The sequence below is a fragment of the Vicugna pacos genome, chromosome 8 (assembly GCF_048564905.1).
Source record: "Vicugna pacos chromosome 8, VicPac4, whole genome shotgun sequence".
NCBI classification, from domain to species: Eukaryota; Metazoa; Chordata; class Mammalia; order Artiodactyla; family Camelidae; genus Vicugna; species Vicugna pacos.
The window spans coordinates 65591259-65606226 of record NC_132994.1 but is presented as its reverse complement, the minus strand read 5'-3'; the positions used below and the strand labels follow the sequence as shown (position 1 = coordinate 65606226).

The 14968-nt window shown below is 40.7% G+C and overlaps 1 protein-coding gene and 1 long non-coding RNA gene across 3 annotated transcripts in view; one reads left to right on the top strand and one right to left on the bottom strand.

The window, feature by feature from the left end:
• RMND1 (required for meiotic nuclear division 1 homolog) overlaps positions 1 to 5183 on the top strand; it is a 38658-nt gene extending 33475 nt beyond the window's left edge. For both annotated transcript variants that reach the window (XM_006197723.4, XM_072966044.1), the window contains 2 exons: positions 4488 to 4604; positions 4961 to 5183. In XM_006197723.4, the coding sequence (XP_006197785.1) occupies positions 4488 to 4604; positions 4961 to 5002 (159 nt within the window). In that variant the 3' untranslated portion in view covers positions 5003 to 5183. The remainder of the gene's footprint in view (positions 1 to 4487; positions 4605 to 4960) is intronic.
• Positions 5184 to 6516: 1333 nt separating this feature from the next.
• On the bottom strand, positions 6517 to 14927 carry LOC140697763 (uncharacterized). Its single transcript, XR_012075083.1, has 2 exons — positions 14764 to 14927; positions 6517 to 7987 (listed from the first exon to the last, which is right to left on the bottom strand). It is a non-coding gene; the product is annotated as an uncharacterized lncRNA (long non-coding RNA).
• Between the last annotated feature and the right edge of the window lie 41 nt (positions 14928 to 14968).

Sequence of the window (14968 nt, the reverse complement as noted above, 5' to 3'; positions counted from 1 at the left end):
ATCTTGTTCATCTTCACGACTTCTACTCCCACCTTTTCCTGGTAATTTTCAAATGGTATGTCTCACCTTAGCCTCCCGTTTGCCTTCCAGGTGTTTCTGGTTTCCTACCAAATCTCACAGATCTTCCACATGGACAGATCCACAGCATCCTTTGTAGAATTAATGACGTGTGTCGCTCCCCACTAGAGCCTAGGCTCCGTGAGATCAGAAAACAGGATTATTTTCTTCCTGCTAGCACTGGCAAAGGTCTAACAGACAGTACGTGCTCAATCCTTGTAGAATTAACCAGTGGTTAAGATTTTGAAATTAAACTCACTGTGTTCTCCCAGAAAACATCAACCCTTGCCCATCTCGCCTAACGGCACCACCCCGTAGCCTCACCCACCTGATCAGTTAAGCAGAAACTTGAAACTCATCATGGTTTCCTCTTCCTCCTTCATCCTCCACATCCAGTCAGTCTTTCATTTTCTCCTAAGTGTCATTCATTTGTTGCCAAATAGATACTGAAAATCTCTATGACAGACCCTGGGCTGGTGGAACAGGGAGGGACAGGGCTGACCCCGCCTCCAGCGCCGGCCTGCTGACGGGCGTCCCCACTGCCCTGGCCCCGGCTCTCCCGGGGCTGTTCTCGTACCTTCTTCACTGTCTCCCAGCCTCGAGACTGGACCCCGGAGCTGAAGGCAGAGACTCGTCTGTCTTATTCACTGGTCCATCTCCTCTGCCCAGCACAGTCTTGTAAATACTGAACAAATATTTGAAGACTGAACAGAGGACTGACTCCCTTACCTGCAGAAGAAGGTTCCAGCATCAGAGCACCGTGTGTTCTCGTTTCTCTTGCTGCTGTAACAAATTACGACAAACTGACTTAACATAAATGTATCATTTTACGGTTCTGCAGGTCAGAGGTCTGACGGGGAGTTGGCAGGGCTGCGTTCCTTCCCGGAGGCTCTGGGCAGAACCCGTTTCCTTGGCTGTCCAGCCCCCAGAGGCCTCCCACTTCCCTTGGCTCACAGTCCCTTCTTCCACCCCTGAAAGTCCTCACGTCGCATCACTCCGAGATCTTCTGCCAAGCCATTTCTACCCTTAAGGACCCTTGTGATTGCTCTGAGCCGGCCCAGATCATCTGGGCTTCTCCTCTTACCTTAAGATCAGCTGACTGAACAACCTTCATTCTCGTACAGTCTTAATTCCCCTTTGCCGTGTACTGTTCACGGGTCCCAGGATTAGACTGTGAATATCTCTGGGGGGGACCGTTACTCCTCTCACAATTCGCTACGAACTTACCCTTGTAGCCTCTCTTCCAGGCACTTCCAGGGCTTTCGCTGTCTAGCTCTACCTGCCTCCATGCTGTTTGCTCTGCTTGAAATCCTCTCTCTCAGCACCCCCACTTTTCTTCCCGGCGCCTGCCTGGTTACAGCCTCCTGCATGTTTAGCAGCTCTGTGACCCCGCCTGTGTTTTTTCCTGCTCCGTCACCTGTGTGCACAAAACATGCCTGACCCTGGAGCTCATGAAATAGGGAGCCTGTGTTAGGTGGGGCTCCCCTGCTTGCACATCACGGAACAGTTGGGGTGATCTTGCTGATTTGTCACCATGTACTGGCTCACGTGACTGAGAAAAACAGGGAGGGAGTGTGGGAACAGGGGATGCCTGTTGCCCAGAGCCAGACAGGTCATCAGGACTGTGTCTCTCCTCAGCATCTTCTATGCCACTCTGGCCACATTCTTTCCTTCTCAGTGGCATTGTCGGAGATGGGGAGAAAGGGGTGGTGGGAAGAGGGACTGTCCAGCTTACATTTCACTCTGCCTAGCAACTTCAAAGGATTGGGACACGTGTCCACGCTTTGACCAGCCCTGTGATAAAGCAGTTGGGTTCATGGTTGGCCAAGCCTGGGTCTTGTAGCGACCCCGTCTGCCCTCAGGTTTTTCGGTGGAGGGGTGAGGAGTTAGGGGTTGGTGTCAGGTGGGTATTGATACCATGATTGGCAGCATCATGTGGTTGTGATGGAAGATTAACTCCCCAAAAGAAAGGAAGCAGGAGGGAAGGGTGCTGGGCAGACAGCAGATGACTGTCAGGCCAGAGTAAGTACTGAACAACAGGGCGGTGGGGGCACGGAGGAAGGAGCAGGGGGTCAAGAAGGTTTCACACAGGTTGAAGAGGATGCCACCAACCAAAGTGTGATTGGACTGAATGATCAGATTGTTTCACATTATCAAGAAGGCAGTGGTAGGATGTTCTAGGCTTTTGAGCAAGGAAGTGACATGGTCAATATTTGTAGAATTCAGGATGGGAACTCTGGTGTCAGTGCAAAAAAAAAAAAATGAAACCATCACCACCTTTAAAAAAAGCCAAACAGACCCATTTTAAGAGGTAGCAGATAGGTGATGAAGGCCTACCAGGTATATTCAGAAATGGTAAGGAGAGAACAGAGTCCAGACTCCTGCAGCAAGGATAACTGAAGTGCCAGGGGTCCAGGAGTGCAGATTAGAGATCAAAAGTTTCCTTGCTGTGTGACCTAATTTGAGCTAGGGGACCTGGAAAGAGGGATGGACTTGAACAGGTGTCAACTGTAGTTTGAGAGATACTAAATTGAAGGTGCTGGTAGGAAACCAGTAAGATGTTTTATAGGCAGTTAGAAATTCAGGCAGAGGAAAAATTAGGGTTAAACATTTATATTTGGGACGTATCGAAAAATAGTAGTTTAAATCAGTCTTTCCCAAAATGTGGGATACATACACTTGTACAGGAGATGAACTTAGGTAACACATGGGTCCTGAAATAACACTGAAGCGTTGAAGCAAGTAACATTTCTTTTCAGTGGCGAGAAAACACGCTTCGTGTGGCTTTAGTGGCTCTTGGCCGGCCCTCTAATGTGTGCGGTCTCCCGGTCTCACCAGGCATCAGGCTCAGCTTTGTGTAGCCAACACTGTTTCATGTCATACTGGTTTTTCATTTTGGCAATGATAGTTTCCTTTTAAAATAAACATTTCTGAGTAAAGTCTTTTGATATTTAAATACTAGTACAACTGGTACCTGTGTATCACGGAAGCAGTGATGGTGGGACGGACATGACTCAAGTTCAGGAAGCGTGCACACAAACCAGAGTGGGCAGAGCATTCAGGGAGAGTGCAGAGCTAGGGGACAGGAGAGACAAGATCAGGACTCTGGAAATGTCATCTATAGGCAAGAAGTGGAGAAGACTCAAAAGGAATGAGGTCAGAGGTAGAACTTAGTTCCTAGGGGAGAAAAAGCCAAAGGAAGTGTGCATTTCAAGGTGTTGTCATATGCTTGAAACTGAGGTTTCAGAATCTAACCAAGAAACGGCGATTAGGAGACACCTGAAAGTTTCAGGAGGATTGTGATATCTACAGCTTCTAAGGGCTAAGGAATAGGTTGGGTGCTAAGGAAGCGGAGGAAGAAAATGTCTGTTTTTCAGTCAAATTTGAAAGAAAATGGAAGAAGGCTGGGTCAGCATTTTGAAGACAGAAGCAAGTTCAAGGCTGAGCATATTTATAGACCAAGATCAAGCAGCCATTAGAAATAGGAAGAGAAGAGAGGAAAGGAGGCACTGTTCTAAGCACGTATACAAATTAGAAACTACAGGGTGACCACAAAGCCTGGAAACATGGGCAAACATGTTATCAGCGTGGTTCCCATGGGTTTGCTCTCATTAGAAAGGCAGCTAAATGCTCTGGGCAAAATCACAGTGAATATAGTGCACAGCACATTTGTCACTCCCCAAACACGCGTCTATGATTTGTCTCAAATTGACTGTATCTGCACTCTCAGTATACCCTGGGAGTTTTCCAGAGGAATCCAGAAACTATTTTCAAAAATTTGTTTCCAGACTTTGCAATTTAAAAAGAAAGTGAGACACAGAGAGATTAAAGAAGTATAACTCACCGTTGGTCACATTCAAGTCTTAAGTTCAAAGATTGTGTGTTTTGTAAGAGCTCTCTCAACCAGCTTGTGGGACATCGGAACACAGAACCTCTGCAGTTCAGTGTTAAAAGCAGTGCCACCTAGTGGTGAGTGTGCAGCAGGTCAAGTTTTGTGTTTGCGGTTTTTGACAGTGGGACTCAGAACAGTTTTAGTAGAGGGTAATCATTGTTTTTGTCATCTTAAGGCCATGCTAAAAGAATCGTATTTCAAGCTTGTTTTTATTAACTGCTAAACATCCAAGAGCAGCTATGAAACACTAGGACTCAAAAATTTTATTTTTATATCTTCCATCAAAATACTAAGCTTCAGTATGCAAAGTATTTTTTGCAGCCAGATCTGCATTACAAAATGTCTCTGGGTGGATTCACAGGAAGGAGACGGGTAACACTGGAAGGTTGCCTTTGGGGAGAGTGCTGAAGAGCAAGAATTGAAGGGAGTTTTTCACTGCATACCTACTTCAAACTTAGAATTCTGAAGCATGTAATTGTTAATTTCTTAATTGAGTTTGTTTAAATACGCAGGACACTTTGACATTTTTCTAATGCAGGTAATGAATGAAAAACTTCAACACTGCATGGAGCTAACAGACCTGATGCGGAATCACCTGATGGAGAAGAGGGCACTCCGCCTGGAATGGATGATCGTCATCCTCATCACCATAGAGGTAGGTAACTCTTATGAAAGTGACATGAAAATAGCAGGAAAGATCACGACTTTGTTCTAAATACTAAGTCTACTTGGAAGTGAGGCAAGTTTCGACTGTCATAGTATTTTGCAAGTGCATCAAGTATGATTTTTGGTAAAGTTTGACATTTTTAAGGATGGCGTTCAGAAAAGGTCTAGCTGCAAATGTATAATGTACAGCCCAACAGCAAGCACCTGTGCCTCAGATCTGCAGCTTGCCATGTGGGACAAATGGTGCTTCAGGGACCATTTTTCACTGATCAGTCTTGGAAAAATCATTTTAGTTTGTACCAAGATTTGCCGTGAAATTAACTAGTCTCACTTTTTATTTATAAGGTAATGTTTGAGCTGGGACGAGTATTTTTTGTGATCAAGTGATGACCAAAGGAAAAGTGTCATTGCAAGGAGATATTCAAGTTCTACAATCAAAAATAAATGCTCACCTGTTAAAAACTTTTAATAGGTATTTAGTTTTTTGTAAATCAAGAAATTGTTACACTGACCTTTTTCAGTTCCTAAATGTATTGCTGCTTGAATAAAAATTATGAAGAACCTGGCATTTGGGCTGTTAACAGACAACTTTAAAGGATAATGTTCCTTGTATATTTCAAAGAACTTTGGATAATCTTGGCATCTGGGAAATCCAGGCAACGATACTTATTAAATCTAGAAGGCTTACATCTCAGACACTGCTCCTTGACATTTCCCACCCAAGACTGGGATTCATTTCCCCAAGAAATCCCAGTCTTGGCCCTAAGAGAACCACACAGGAGTGTGCTGAAATACATACAATGATAGGCTTTCATGGCAAAAATGAACTCTTATCTATTTTAGGAGGAATAATGTGAATCAGACTGCTTACGGGCACTTTCCTTTTTATTAATCAGTAGTTTCCATCCTTTTACCAAGTTAGTCAAAATATTCTTCCCACAGAGGAACTTTTTTTTTGAAGTTTCTCACATACTTTGGGGAAACTTAAATATACCGAGAACAAAGATTTTAACATTTATGTGCTTACCATCTTGAACTGCTTTTTTTTTAAAGAAAATTTTTTAAAATCTCCACTTGCCTCATTTTTATGCGTAACTTCCCTGGCCCTACTACCCTCTCCACAATGAATTTAAATGTTCTATTTTTTTTCATACATTATATACACATCCATGAACAGAGTATTACTATCTTAAATGGGGACACTGTCACTTTACATTTTGTTTAACTGCTACGTAGTATTCTACCAAGAGAAAACATATCTATCTATACCCTTACTGATGACAGTCATGTATTTATTTACTGGAATAGTGTGAAGGTGCACGTCCTGGTGTCTTTCAGCACACGGCAAGAGTTCTTGAGTACCAGTCTTCTATCTCAGGTACCTATACCAAGGTACCCAAGGACCTTCCAGGGAACGTGGACATGGACAGTTTGAGAACTTCCTTCTAGATCAAGTTCAACATAAGCACTTTCATAAACTTGCTGTGCCTGTGTACACACCTGGAGGCGGCAAATTAAGCTTGTTCCTTTCCCACTTTCCCATCTCACAACCTACAGATGGCATCTCACCCATCTTGAATCTTAGTTTGGTCTACTCTATTTTAAAATCTTTAAATATATTTAGAAAGCCAAAGGAGGACATTTTCCAATATTGGTCAATGAAGCCTCCTTTAATGGAGACAATGTTTTCCCCCACCTATTAAGGGGGGCCATTTCCAATAAAATTTTACTCCAAGTTTCAGTGTGTACAATTTGCTTTTTGGGTCAACTGTGTAATTATAAAATTTTAATAATAAAAAGAACACAAGCAGTCAGTGTGTTACAGTCATGGCAAATTAAAATTTAACATTTCAACTTATTTACAAATTGCTACGAAGAACCAAAGGATAATCAATAAGACCTTCAAGCATAAAAATTTATTAGGATAATGTTTTGTGGGGGAAATGTAATACAATAAAGTTTTTCAGGGGGGAAAAGGAACGCTAGACTTCAATTGTTCACTTTTGTTTAAATGGATCATGGTGGACATGCACTTATTACGGGATTACATTCCACTAAGACACGTTCAAGACAGACATAACACCTTTATCTCAAAATATCAATACTTTTATCAGAAATTACATCTTTTTCAAGTATATAAATTTATGATAAAAGCTTCAACTTAAGCTACAGAAAAGTTTTTTTAAATTATTTTAGGTATAATATAAGCAAGAAAGTTTTTGAAGACCACAACTTCTCTAAGAACAAAATGACCAAGAGATTATAGCGAAACAGTGAGAGCCTAAAAAGTTAAGTACATTCCCCAGTGTCTCCAGAAGCACTCCTTAAAGTGCTATCAAATTTCTATCAAAGTGGTTAAGACCAATCTGGATTTGAATCCTTGCTCCACACCACTTTAGTTTGTATCATGTTGGGCAAATCACAGAACCTCTCTGGGCCTGTTTCTTCATCTGTAAAATGGGTTTAATAATAACAACACAACCCCCTAGAGTTGCTTTGAGGATTCACAGAATTAACATGTAAAGCTATGAGTTAACTGTTACTAGTACAATCCATCTGGGTAAAAACTCCACACATGATTCTGAGACTAGATAAGGCTGAATGAATCAAGTCCCCAGGATCCCCTTTGAATCTTTAGTTAAGAAACATCATGTCTGAGACAAAGATAGATGTCAGTGAGTGCTGTGTCCAGATTCATTTAACTATAAAGCAGTATTTCCACTGTTTAAAATGAACTGGCTCTTCTGTGCAAGCCCAAAAAGGCCTTTTAAACTCCACATTTTGCATACACCAGGCAGTATTATTTCTAGTATTATTTTTGGCAAAACGTAATCATATCATTTAATTATTGTCTTTTTGCCACTTGGAGCAGTTTTTCCTAAGTATGGTCCTCAGACTAAGTGCATCAGCAAACACCTGGGCGTTCACAACTGGTAGTGACTCCTGTGTTCCACAATCAGAACTCCAAGGCTGCAGCTGGGGAATGGTTTTTACAACTCTCCCAAGAAATTCCTATGCTCACTAAATTAGAGATACAGATTTTAAAAAACTCATTAGCACCTCCATTTAATGTACTACATACTCAATCTTAGGCGGCTCAGTTCTCTCTCCAACCCAGTCTTTCCACGCTCTCCTCCTGCCTTTACAAAGTGCGTGTGTGTGACGAGTGCTAGGAGAAGGGGATGTGGATGAGAAGCAGAGGGAAGTTCTCCAAATACCTCCAATCCTAGTATGTTTTTACTTCCAGCTCTCTCCACTGCTTCTGCATTGCCACTTTTAAGAGTTACGGTCTTCCAAATTCCTTTTCCTCAAGGAAGCCTTCCTCACAAAGGGTTAACAAAACAGGACTTCTCAAAGGCCACGTATTCACTCCTGCACAACGTGAAATGAAACATAGATTTAAACATTTCTTGAAAAACAGAATGTTCCAACATCCCTTAGACTGTTATAGTAATAGGCTGGAGAGCATGCAGGACTGCAAAACCTACTCACAGAGAGTCCTTCTTCCATGCAATTCAACAAGTACTTACTCAGAAGTTATGATGTGCGACCCTACGCGCCACAATGCAGCGCTAAGACATTAAGGGCCCCTATTTCCATGCCGCTGACACTGTAAGGAAGGCAGCAGGCAACAGCTGACTAATCTGCTTATAGAAATGCTCTACAAAGAAATCTACAGAAGAGACAGTATGAAAAGTCAGGAAAGGGGAACACAATAGCTAAATAAGCTGGAGAACTTAAAATTTCGCTTCTACACGTAAGTCTTGCAAACGTGCTTACCATAACAATTTTTTAAAATATTGCTAACATAAAAAACACGGACTAGACCTTCTTCACCTCACTCAAATGAAGACTTACAGAGGGCAACAAACCAGTATCAAACGCCTTGTCTGATGGCGCACTGATGACATCTGATCAACTGAAACCTTCACATTCTCTTCACGTGGCCCTTTTAGATACTGGGTTTCCTGGCACTGAGCTATTTTCTGGAGCAGCCAGACTTTTAGTGTTATGCTAGGGAAAGGCTGGATAAAGCAGCCAGCCAGCTGGCTATCCTACCTCCCACCTTCAGACCACATTTCAGAAATGAGTGGTGTTTAAACAGTCATCTCTTTAAACAGGATTCTGCTGCAACTCTACAGACCTTTAATAAAACTAAGAACAGGAACCTCCCCTACCAATGAGCAACTACCTTCATAAAAACAAGTTGCTATCATACACACTGTTGTCATCAACTGAGGGAGGTAGTTTTTCACTACAAATTTCATCATTTATTTCACTTTCAAACATAAAACCTCGAGAAAAACACAATTCTATAAGCAAAAATTCACTTTTTTTTAAAGAAATACTAATTCAAAATTAATGTCTTCAAAAGTCAGCTGTGCTACTGATAACATGTTACAACTTTTTATGACTCTTTCACTCAACTCGGCTGACTGAAAGCCAGTCTCAAAAACCTATATACTATACAATTCCGTTTATGACACACTAGACAGACGTGCTAGACAAAAAGAGAGATGGAGAAGAAATCAGTGGCTGCCAGGGATGAGGTGTGGGAAGAAGTTAAGTATTTGAGGACAGCATGAGGGAGTTTTTTCAAGTGACAGCACTGTCCTGTATCCTGACTGTGGCTACATAAATGTACACCACCTATATTCAAGTTCACAGAACTGACACTAAAAAAAAAAAAAAAAAAAAGTTTACTGTATGATAACTCTAAAAACTTTAAATCAGTGATTATTTTTAAAATATATTAATGATCCTATCATTTACTGAGATACTGTGCCCCTTTACATACACTTTTCATACTCACACAACTCTGAGATAAATATTATTCCTATTTGAACAAAACAAGAGAACGGAGGCTCAGAGGTTAACATGGCCAAAGCCAAACAGCTCAAGGGACAGAGCATGACTCCAACCCAGATCTGACTCCAAAACCTGTATTCTTAACCACTGTAATAGCCTACAGTTTCCCCTATTCATAAATACCAAGCACTGTGACTCCCAATGTCAGGAGGCTATTAACTTTCCTCCTTCTGTTTCCTAACTCAACGTACTACAGATGATGTGAAAATGTACAGATGAACAAAACAGGACCCGAGCAGCAGTGTCCAACAGAACTTTCTGTGACAACAGATGTTCAGTAACATCTGTGTTGTCCACTATGGCAGCCTCTGGTCCCACGTGGCTATTGAAGTACATGTGGCCAGGGTGGTATTAACTGACACAGCCACATGTGGTTAGGAGCTACTGAACTGGACAGCACAGTTCCAGAGAAATAATAAGAATGTGCCTGCCACAGAAAGAGGCAACTTAGCGAAGTATGATGGCAACTTGCCAACGACAAAACAATTCAAGTCAGATGTATAATGAAGGAGTAAAGCTGAGAATGCACAAGCCCCCAACATATCACAAAACCAAGCCTCATCTTTCAAACACCCATTTCAAGATTCAGTTTCAATACCAGCTTCATTTACACCACCACAGTACTTTGCATATGTGCAGTGCAGAACAGTGTATTAAGTATATGACTGCGTTCTTTCTCCCCCAGTGGATTGTAAGCATCAAAGGAATACAGAGTTATTAACATATACACCATCCGCACCTACAACCTATTTCCAGAAGTTTTCTACAACAATAAACATTTTTTCATTCAGTTCTCATGGGAGAAATTATCATCTTATGTCCTTTAACTATAAATTCACTTCAATTCTACAAGCATTTGAGTACCAGCAGTATATATAAAAGGATGTCACCGTAAGGATTTTACAGCGGGGAAGGGGGTAACAAAATACAGGTAGACAAATATCAAGCAGGAAGAATAATTACATAAGAAGGTACAACTAGTGCTTTAGGGCAGAAGAGGACCTGTCAGGTATCCTGGTGCTAAGAGAAACTAGGAAGCAGTCCAAGAAAAAAGCAGCCATTATCTAACTCCGTAATAGCAAAAGTGTAAGATGATTTACTGTATCCCCACTATTACTCAGAAAAGCCTAATGGATTAATAAGAAAAGAAAAAAATCAAGGCAGGTCTTAGAAATTTACCCTGGCTTCATCACACTACCAATGTCAGGGACTCATCCCGCTTCCGTAACAGTAAGCCAAAACTAGTCTTAGAACAAATCCTTCTAGAGCCAAAGTTTCCTGGAAAATTTCACAGCAGAAAACACGGTATAGTTTTCTTTATACGCATACTCTAATTGTCTTTTAGTTATGACATCTTTTAGGTCCTGGAAATGTGCTAACTGGAATAGTTACACACTACAATCTCATGGTCAGTATGTAGACAGCACAAGGTGCTAACAATAAAGCAGTTTAATTTCATTTAATAAGTACATTTTCTGTTTCCTCTAAAAATCAACTGGGACAGAGGTGGGTATGAGGGGTCTGCAAATTCAAAAGACATCAAGCATTACCTGTAGGTCAAATAAATTGAAAGTATAACTACTATCATGTAGAAGGATACAATCTGGAAGACTAGGGACAAAAGTCCCACCCTTTATTAACTCTTTAGAAAAGATTTAAAAATAACCAGGCAACTTTCTCATCTCTAACAGCACACAAATTACTTACAACAAAAATCAGAAAAATCTGTTTTCCTAAAGACTGAATGGGCCTGGCCAGTTACTTACTTAACTTTTTTGAGCCTGTTTTCTCAAATTTAAGCCTGAGGAAGCTTGACTAGATGCCCTCAGAGAAAAAACTGACTTAATTAACTAGGATAATTACTTACAGATTGACTTCAGCAAGAATTCTGGTTCAGTCCTAATTCCCCCATCAACAGGAAAAATACAGAACTGTGGTAGTTATTAAAATATTAAAATGTCATAAATCCTTTGATACTCTTCCCTTCAAGGCATGGATATTAACTTTCCTCTCCCTTGGCTGAAGGCTGGACTCAGTGACTTGCCTGTAACTAACAGCATGTGGCAGTGATAGTGTGGCTTCCTTCTTGCTCTTGCCTGGATCACTTGTTCTGGGGGAAGCCAACCACCATGTTGTGAGGACACTCAAGCAGCCCAATGGAGAAGAACTGAGAACTGCTGAGCACTAACCAGCTGGAGTGTGAGCCACCTGGGAAGCAGATTCTCCACCTCAGTCAACATCCTGACATAAAAAACACCCAGAACCACCTAAGTAAGCCATCCCCCAATTCTTGACCCCCAGAAACTCTGGGTAAACAAATGTTTACTGTTTTAAACCACCAAGTTTTGGGGTACTCTGTAACTGCAACTAATACTAAAAACTAATATACCAGTGTTTTTCAAACTGTGGACCCTAATTCATTTGTGTTTTATGAAATCAATTTAAGGTCCCACAATCAGCTATTTAAAAAAAAATGAAATAGAAAAGACAACAGAATATATAACTCATAACAAGTACTACTTCATGAAAACTGTTTCAACTATACATATACATGTGTACCAGGTAACATTTTATAAAATGTACTTCTTAGAATCACACCAAGGAAGTTTGAAACCCACAAGCCTACACTAAAAAGTTTAAAACAAACAATTCCCTAAAGAATAGGGAATCCTTGAAGGAATATAGTCTCAGTAATAACCAATTATAAAATAAGCATTTTCTGTAAACTTTTTAATGAAGACAATGAAATATAAAACACTCAAAATACATCTTTTCTGACTTATATGTTAAAGTTGATATAAAACACAGAAGGCATGGTATCTGCCCTAGACATAAATCTAGCATGTAAAAAGCATGTTGTTTTCCTAATTTAAGAGATTACCCATAGAACATCCTTCAAAAAATTATGTAGTGAAAAAACAGCTTTGGCATCTACCCACATGTATTACTTCCTCTTACTATTACTTTCATCATCAGTGTAAAGGAAACTATCTTCAATCTGAAGGCATACAAATTTTTATCCAAAAAAGAAAAAGTTAAGCACAGTACTATTAAATAGCTTTCTGCCCACTGCCCAAGTCTCACTGGAACTATCCTCTTCAGAACACAAGTGCGTGCATATTTTCTGGTTGTATCTCAGCATAACATACAACAAAACTTTCAGCAACACAAGACTGCAGAATATTTATGCATAACTAAATTGATGAATCCATTCAGATTATTTGCTTGCACTGTGATTTTCTTGGAGGTAAAATGTGTGAAACTATTTTTGAAACCCTAATTTGCCAAATTTATTTTCAAAATGCAAAATAAATCAGTACACAAACACTAAAATGATGGCTTAAATTATTTTTCTTATTACTTAACTCAGGGCATCTGGGGCTCTCCCACAAGGAGACTAATGGACAGCTTCCCTTGGCCTAATCCTGAAATACACTACTAGCCCTTTTCTGTAAGAACTAAGTTTTCTCCCCAATATTTGCATATGTACCCATCTGAATGTTTCTACTTCAACCAATTGTAGAAAGCAGATACAATTTGTATAGCATTCTTTATAAGGTTATTATTTGATGATGGTGACTAAAAAGCAAAATGATTGGCATACTTGGCAAAATCCAAGAACAGATGATTATGCCTTGAAAGGACTAGCGGCAAAGCAGCCCAGCTCTAAATTTGAGAGCAGCAGCTCTAGAAGACAAGGATACTCCTGACAGCACTTTCTCTAGGAAAAAGATTCAAGAGTTTTAGAAATAACCCCTGGGTCTATTCCTATACAACTACATGTGGTTCTGCAAAACTTCGTTGATCTTAAGAATAAGCATAGTTACTTTGCCTCAAGGCCAACTACTTGAGACACATAGGCAACTTTCTGCCCAATGGCGTCATCTAAAACTTTAGCATTAGTTTTGTCCCTTTTTCCTTCAGTTCCCTTTAAATCAGTTTACTCTCCATGTAAGCACTCATCAGACCATACACTTTAAAGTCCAGAGTCTAAAAGAATTAAGAACCCAGAGATCTCTGTGTCTTCCAATCAAAATCACTTTAGTTTCCCAATGAGATGAAATAGATCTCAACTGTAGAGCCAATCCAAGGAACCCACCATGCCGGTCTGATGACCAACTCTGATGTTTTAGTGATAACGCACTAAAAATACTTTTACCAGACATTTAACAAATCATTTATTTAGCTGATCAAAGAACAAAAAAGCTCGAGGTGGGTAAGTACTGAATCTATTACTCACTTTTGGACCATTTAAGTTACACAGCTGCTTATTTTGTCTTCAAAGAAGAAAGAATTAGTCATCAGTAGTCCCCGGTACAACTGGATTACCAAATCACACTCAGATTTTTAGAAGGGACACTTCTATATACTAATTAACTGTCGTAAGATAGTAAGCGTGCCTTAAGTACTTTGTGAACTACGTGCCAGGGCACTGTGCTGAGGTCTGGCTCTGTAAACCAAACAAACGCGTTTCACATCAAATCAAGTTTATAACCAGGATATCATGCTTTATAGCCAAAAAGTAGCCTGGGAACTGCTGCCTTCATTTCCTTACAGATCAAGCCACATTCTTTTTTAAGTCTTCAAAATCTTATATTATGGAAAATAAAGAAACCATTAGATGCAGTCCTCAAAGGACTAAATTGTCCTAATAAAGATACAAATAAAATTCCAGCAACAATGCACAAGTAAACTTTAAAACGTTAAGAAAGACCATCGAAGAATCTTAAGTGCCATGCTTGCCATGTTACCATGTCTCTTTCAGGGCGTCCCTGTTAGATTTCAGGACCTCTAAATTTAAAAGAATGGCCACCTCTGGAATCCACCCCAACAGTACCTCAGAGACCAAAACTTAAAAGGAGAGTAAACTGTACTTAAGCAACATTTTTTGCACACTTCGATTTTTCTGAATCAAAGCTTCATAAGCTAAAACCCAATTACTGAAATAAGCAACAAATTCAATCCTAAAAAGAAACGTCTTACATCACACTCAACTAGTCTGTAAGGAAGCACTTCCACCTCTACGCACAGCACAAACAAGCATTTCTTTTTCAGTATGACTCCTCAATTACCACTGGCGATATAAAGGTACTAGTGATTCACAATTATCTCCCTGATTCTCAAGTCCACTCACTCCATTTCAAATCTGAAGGTTAAAACTTATGCTAACACGGGAAGCAGACGGACAAAGGTGTAGGCCAAGAGATGTCAAGAACCTTGCAGAAGGCTCCAAGCAGTAGTTCTCCATCCCTTCCCCGAGCATCTCCAGGACTGCCTACCTAAACACTTTATGTAAACATGGGGCTTGTGACTCAAGCCTCCAGCCCCAATAGGTGGAGAGAAGTTTCCTCGCCTCGGCTGCACATGGTTTGCAGAAGTTTGGCTGGAGCAGAGCGCGGAGCCTGGGTGGGAGCGGCAGTGTACTTAGTGCTGCAGGCGGCGGCGGCGGCGGCGGCAGAGCAGCAGGAGGCGGAGGCGGGCGGG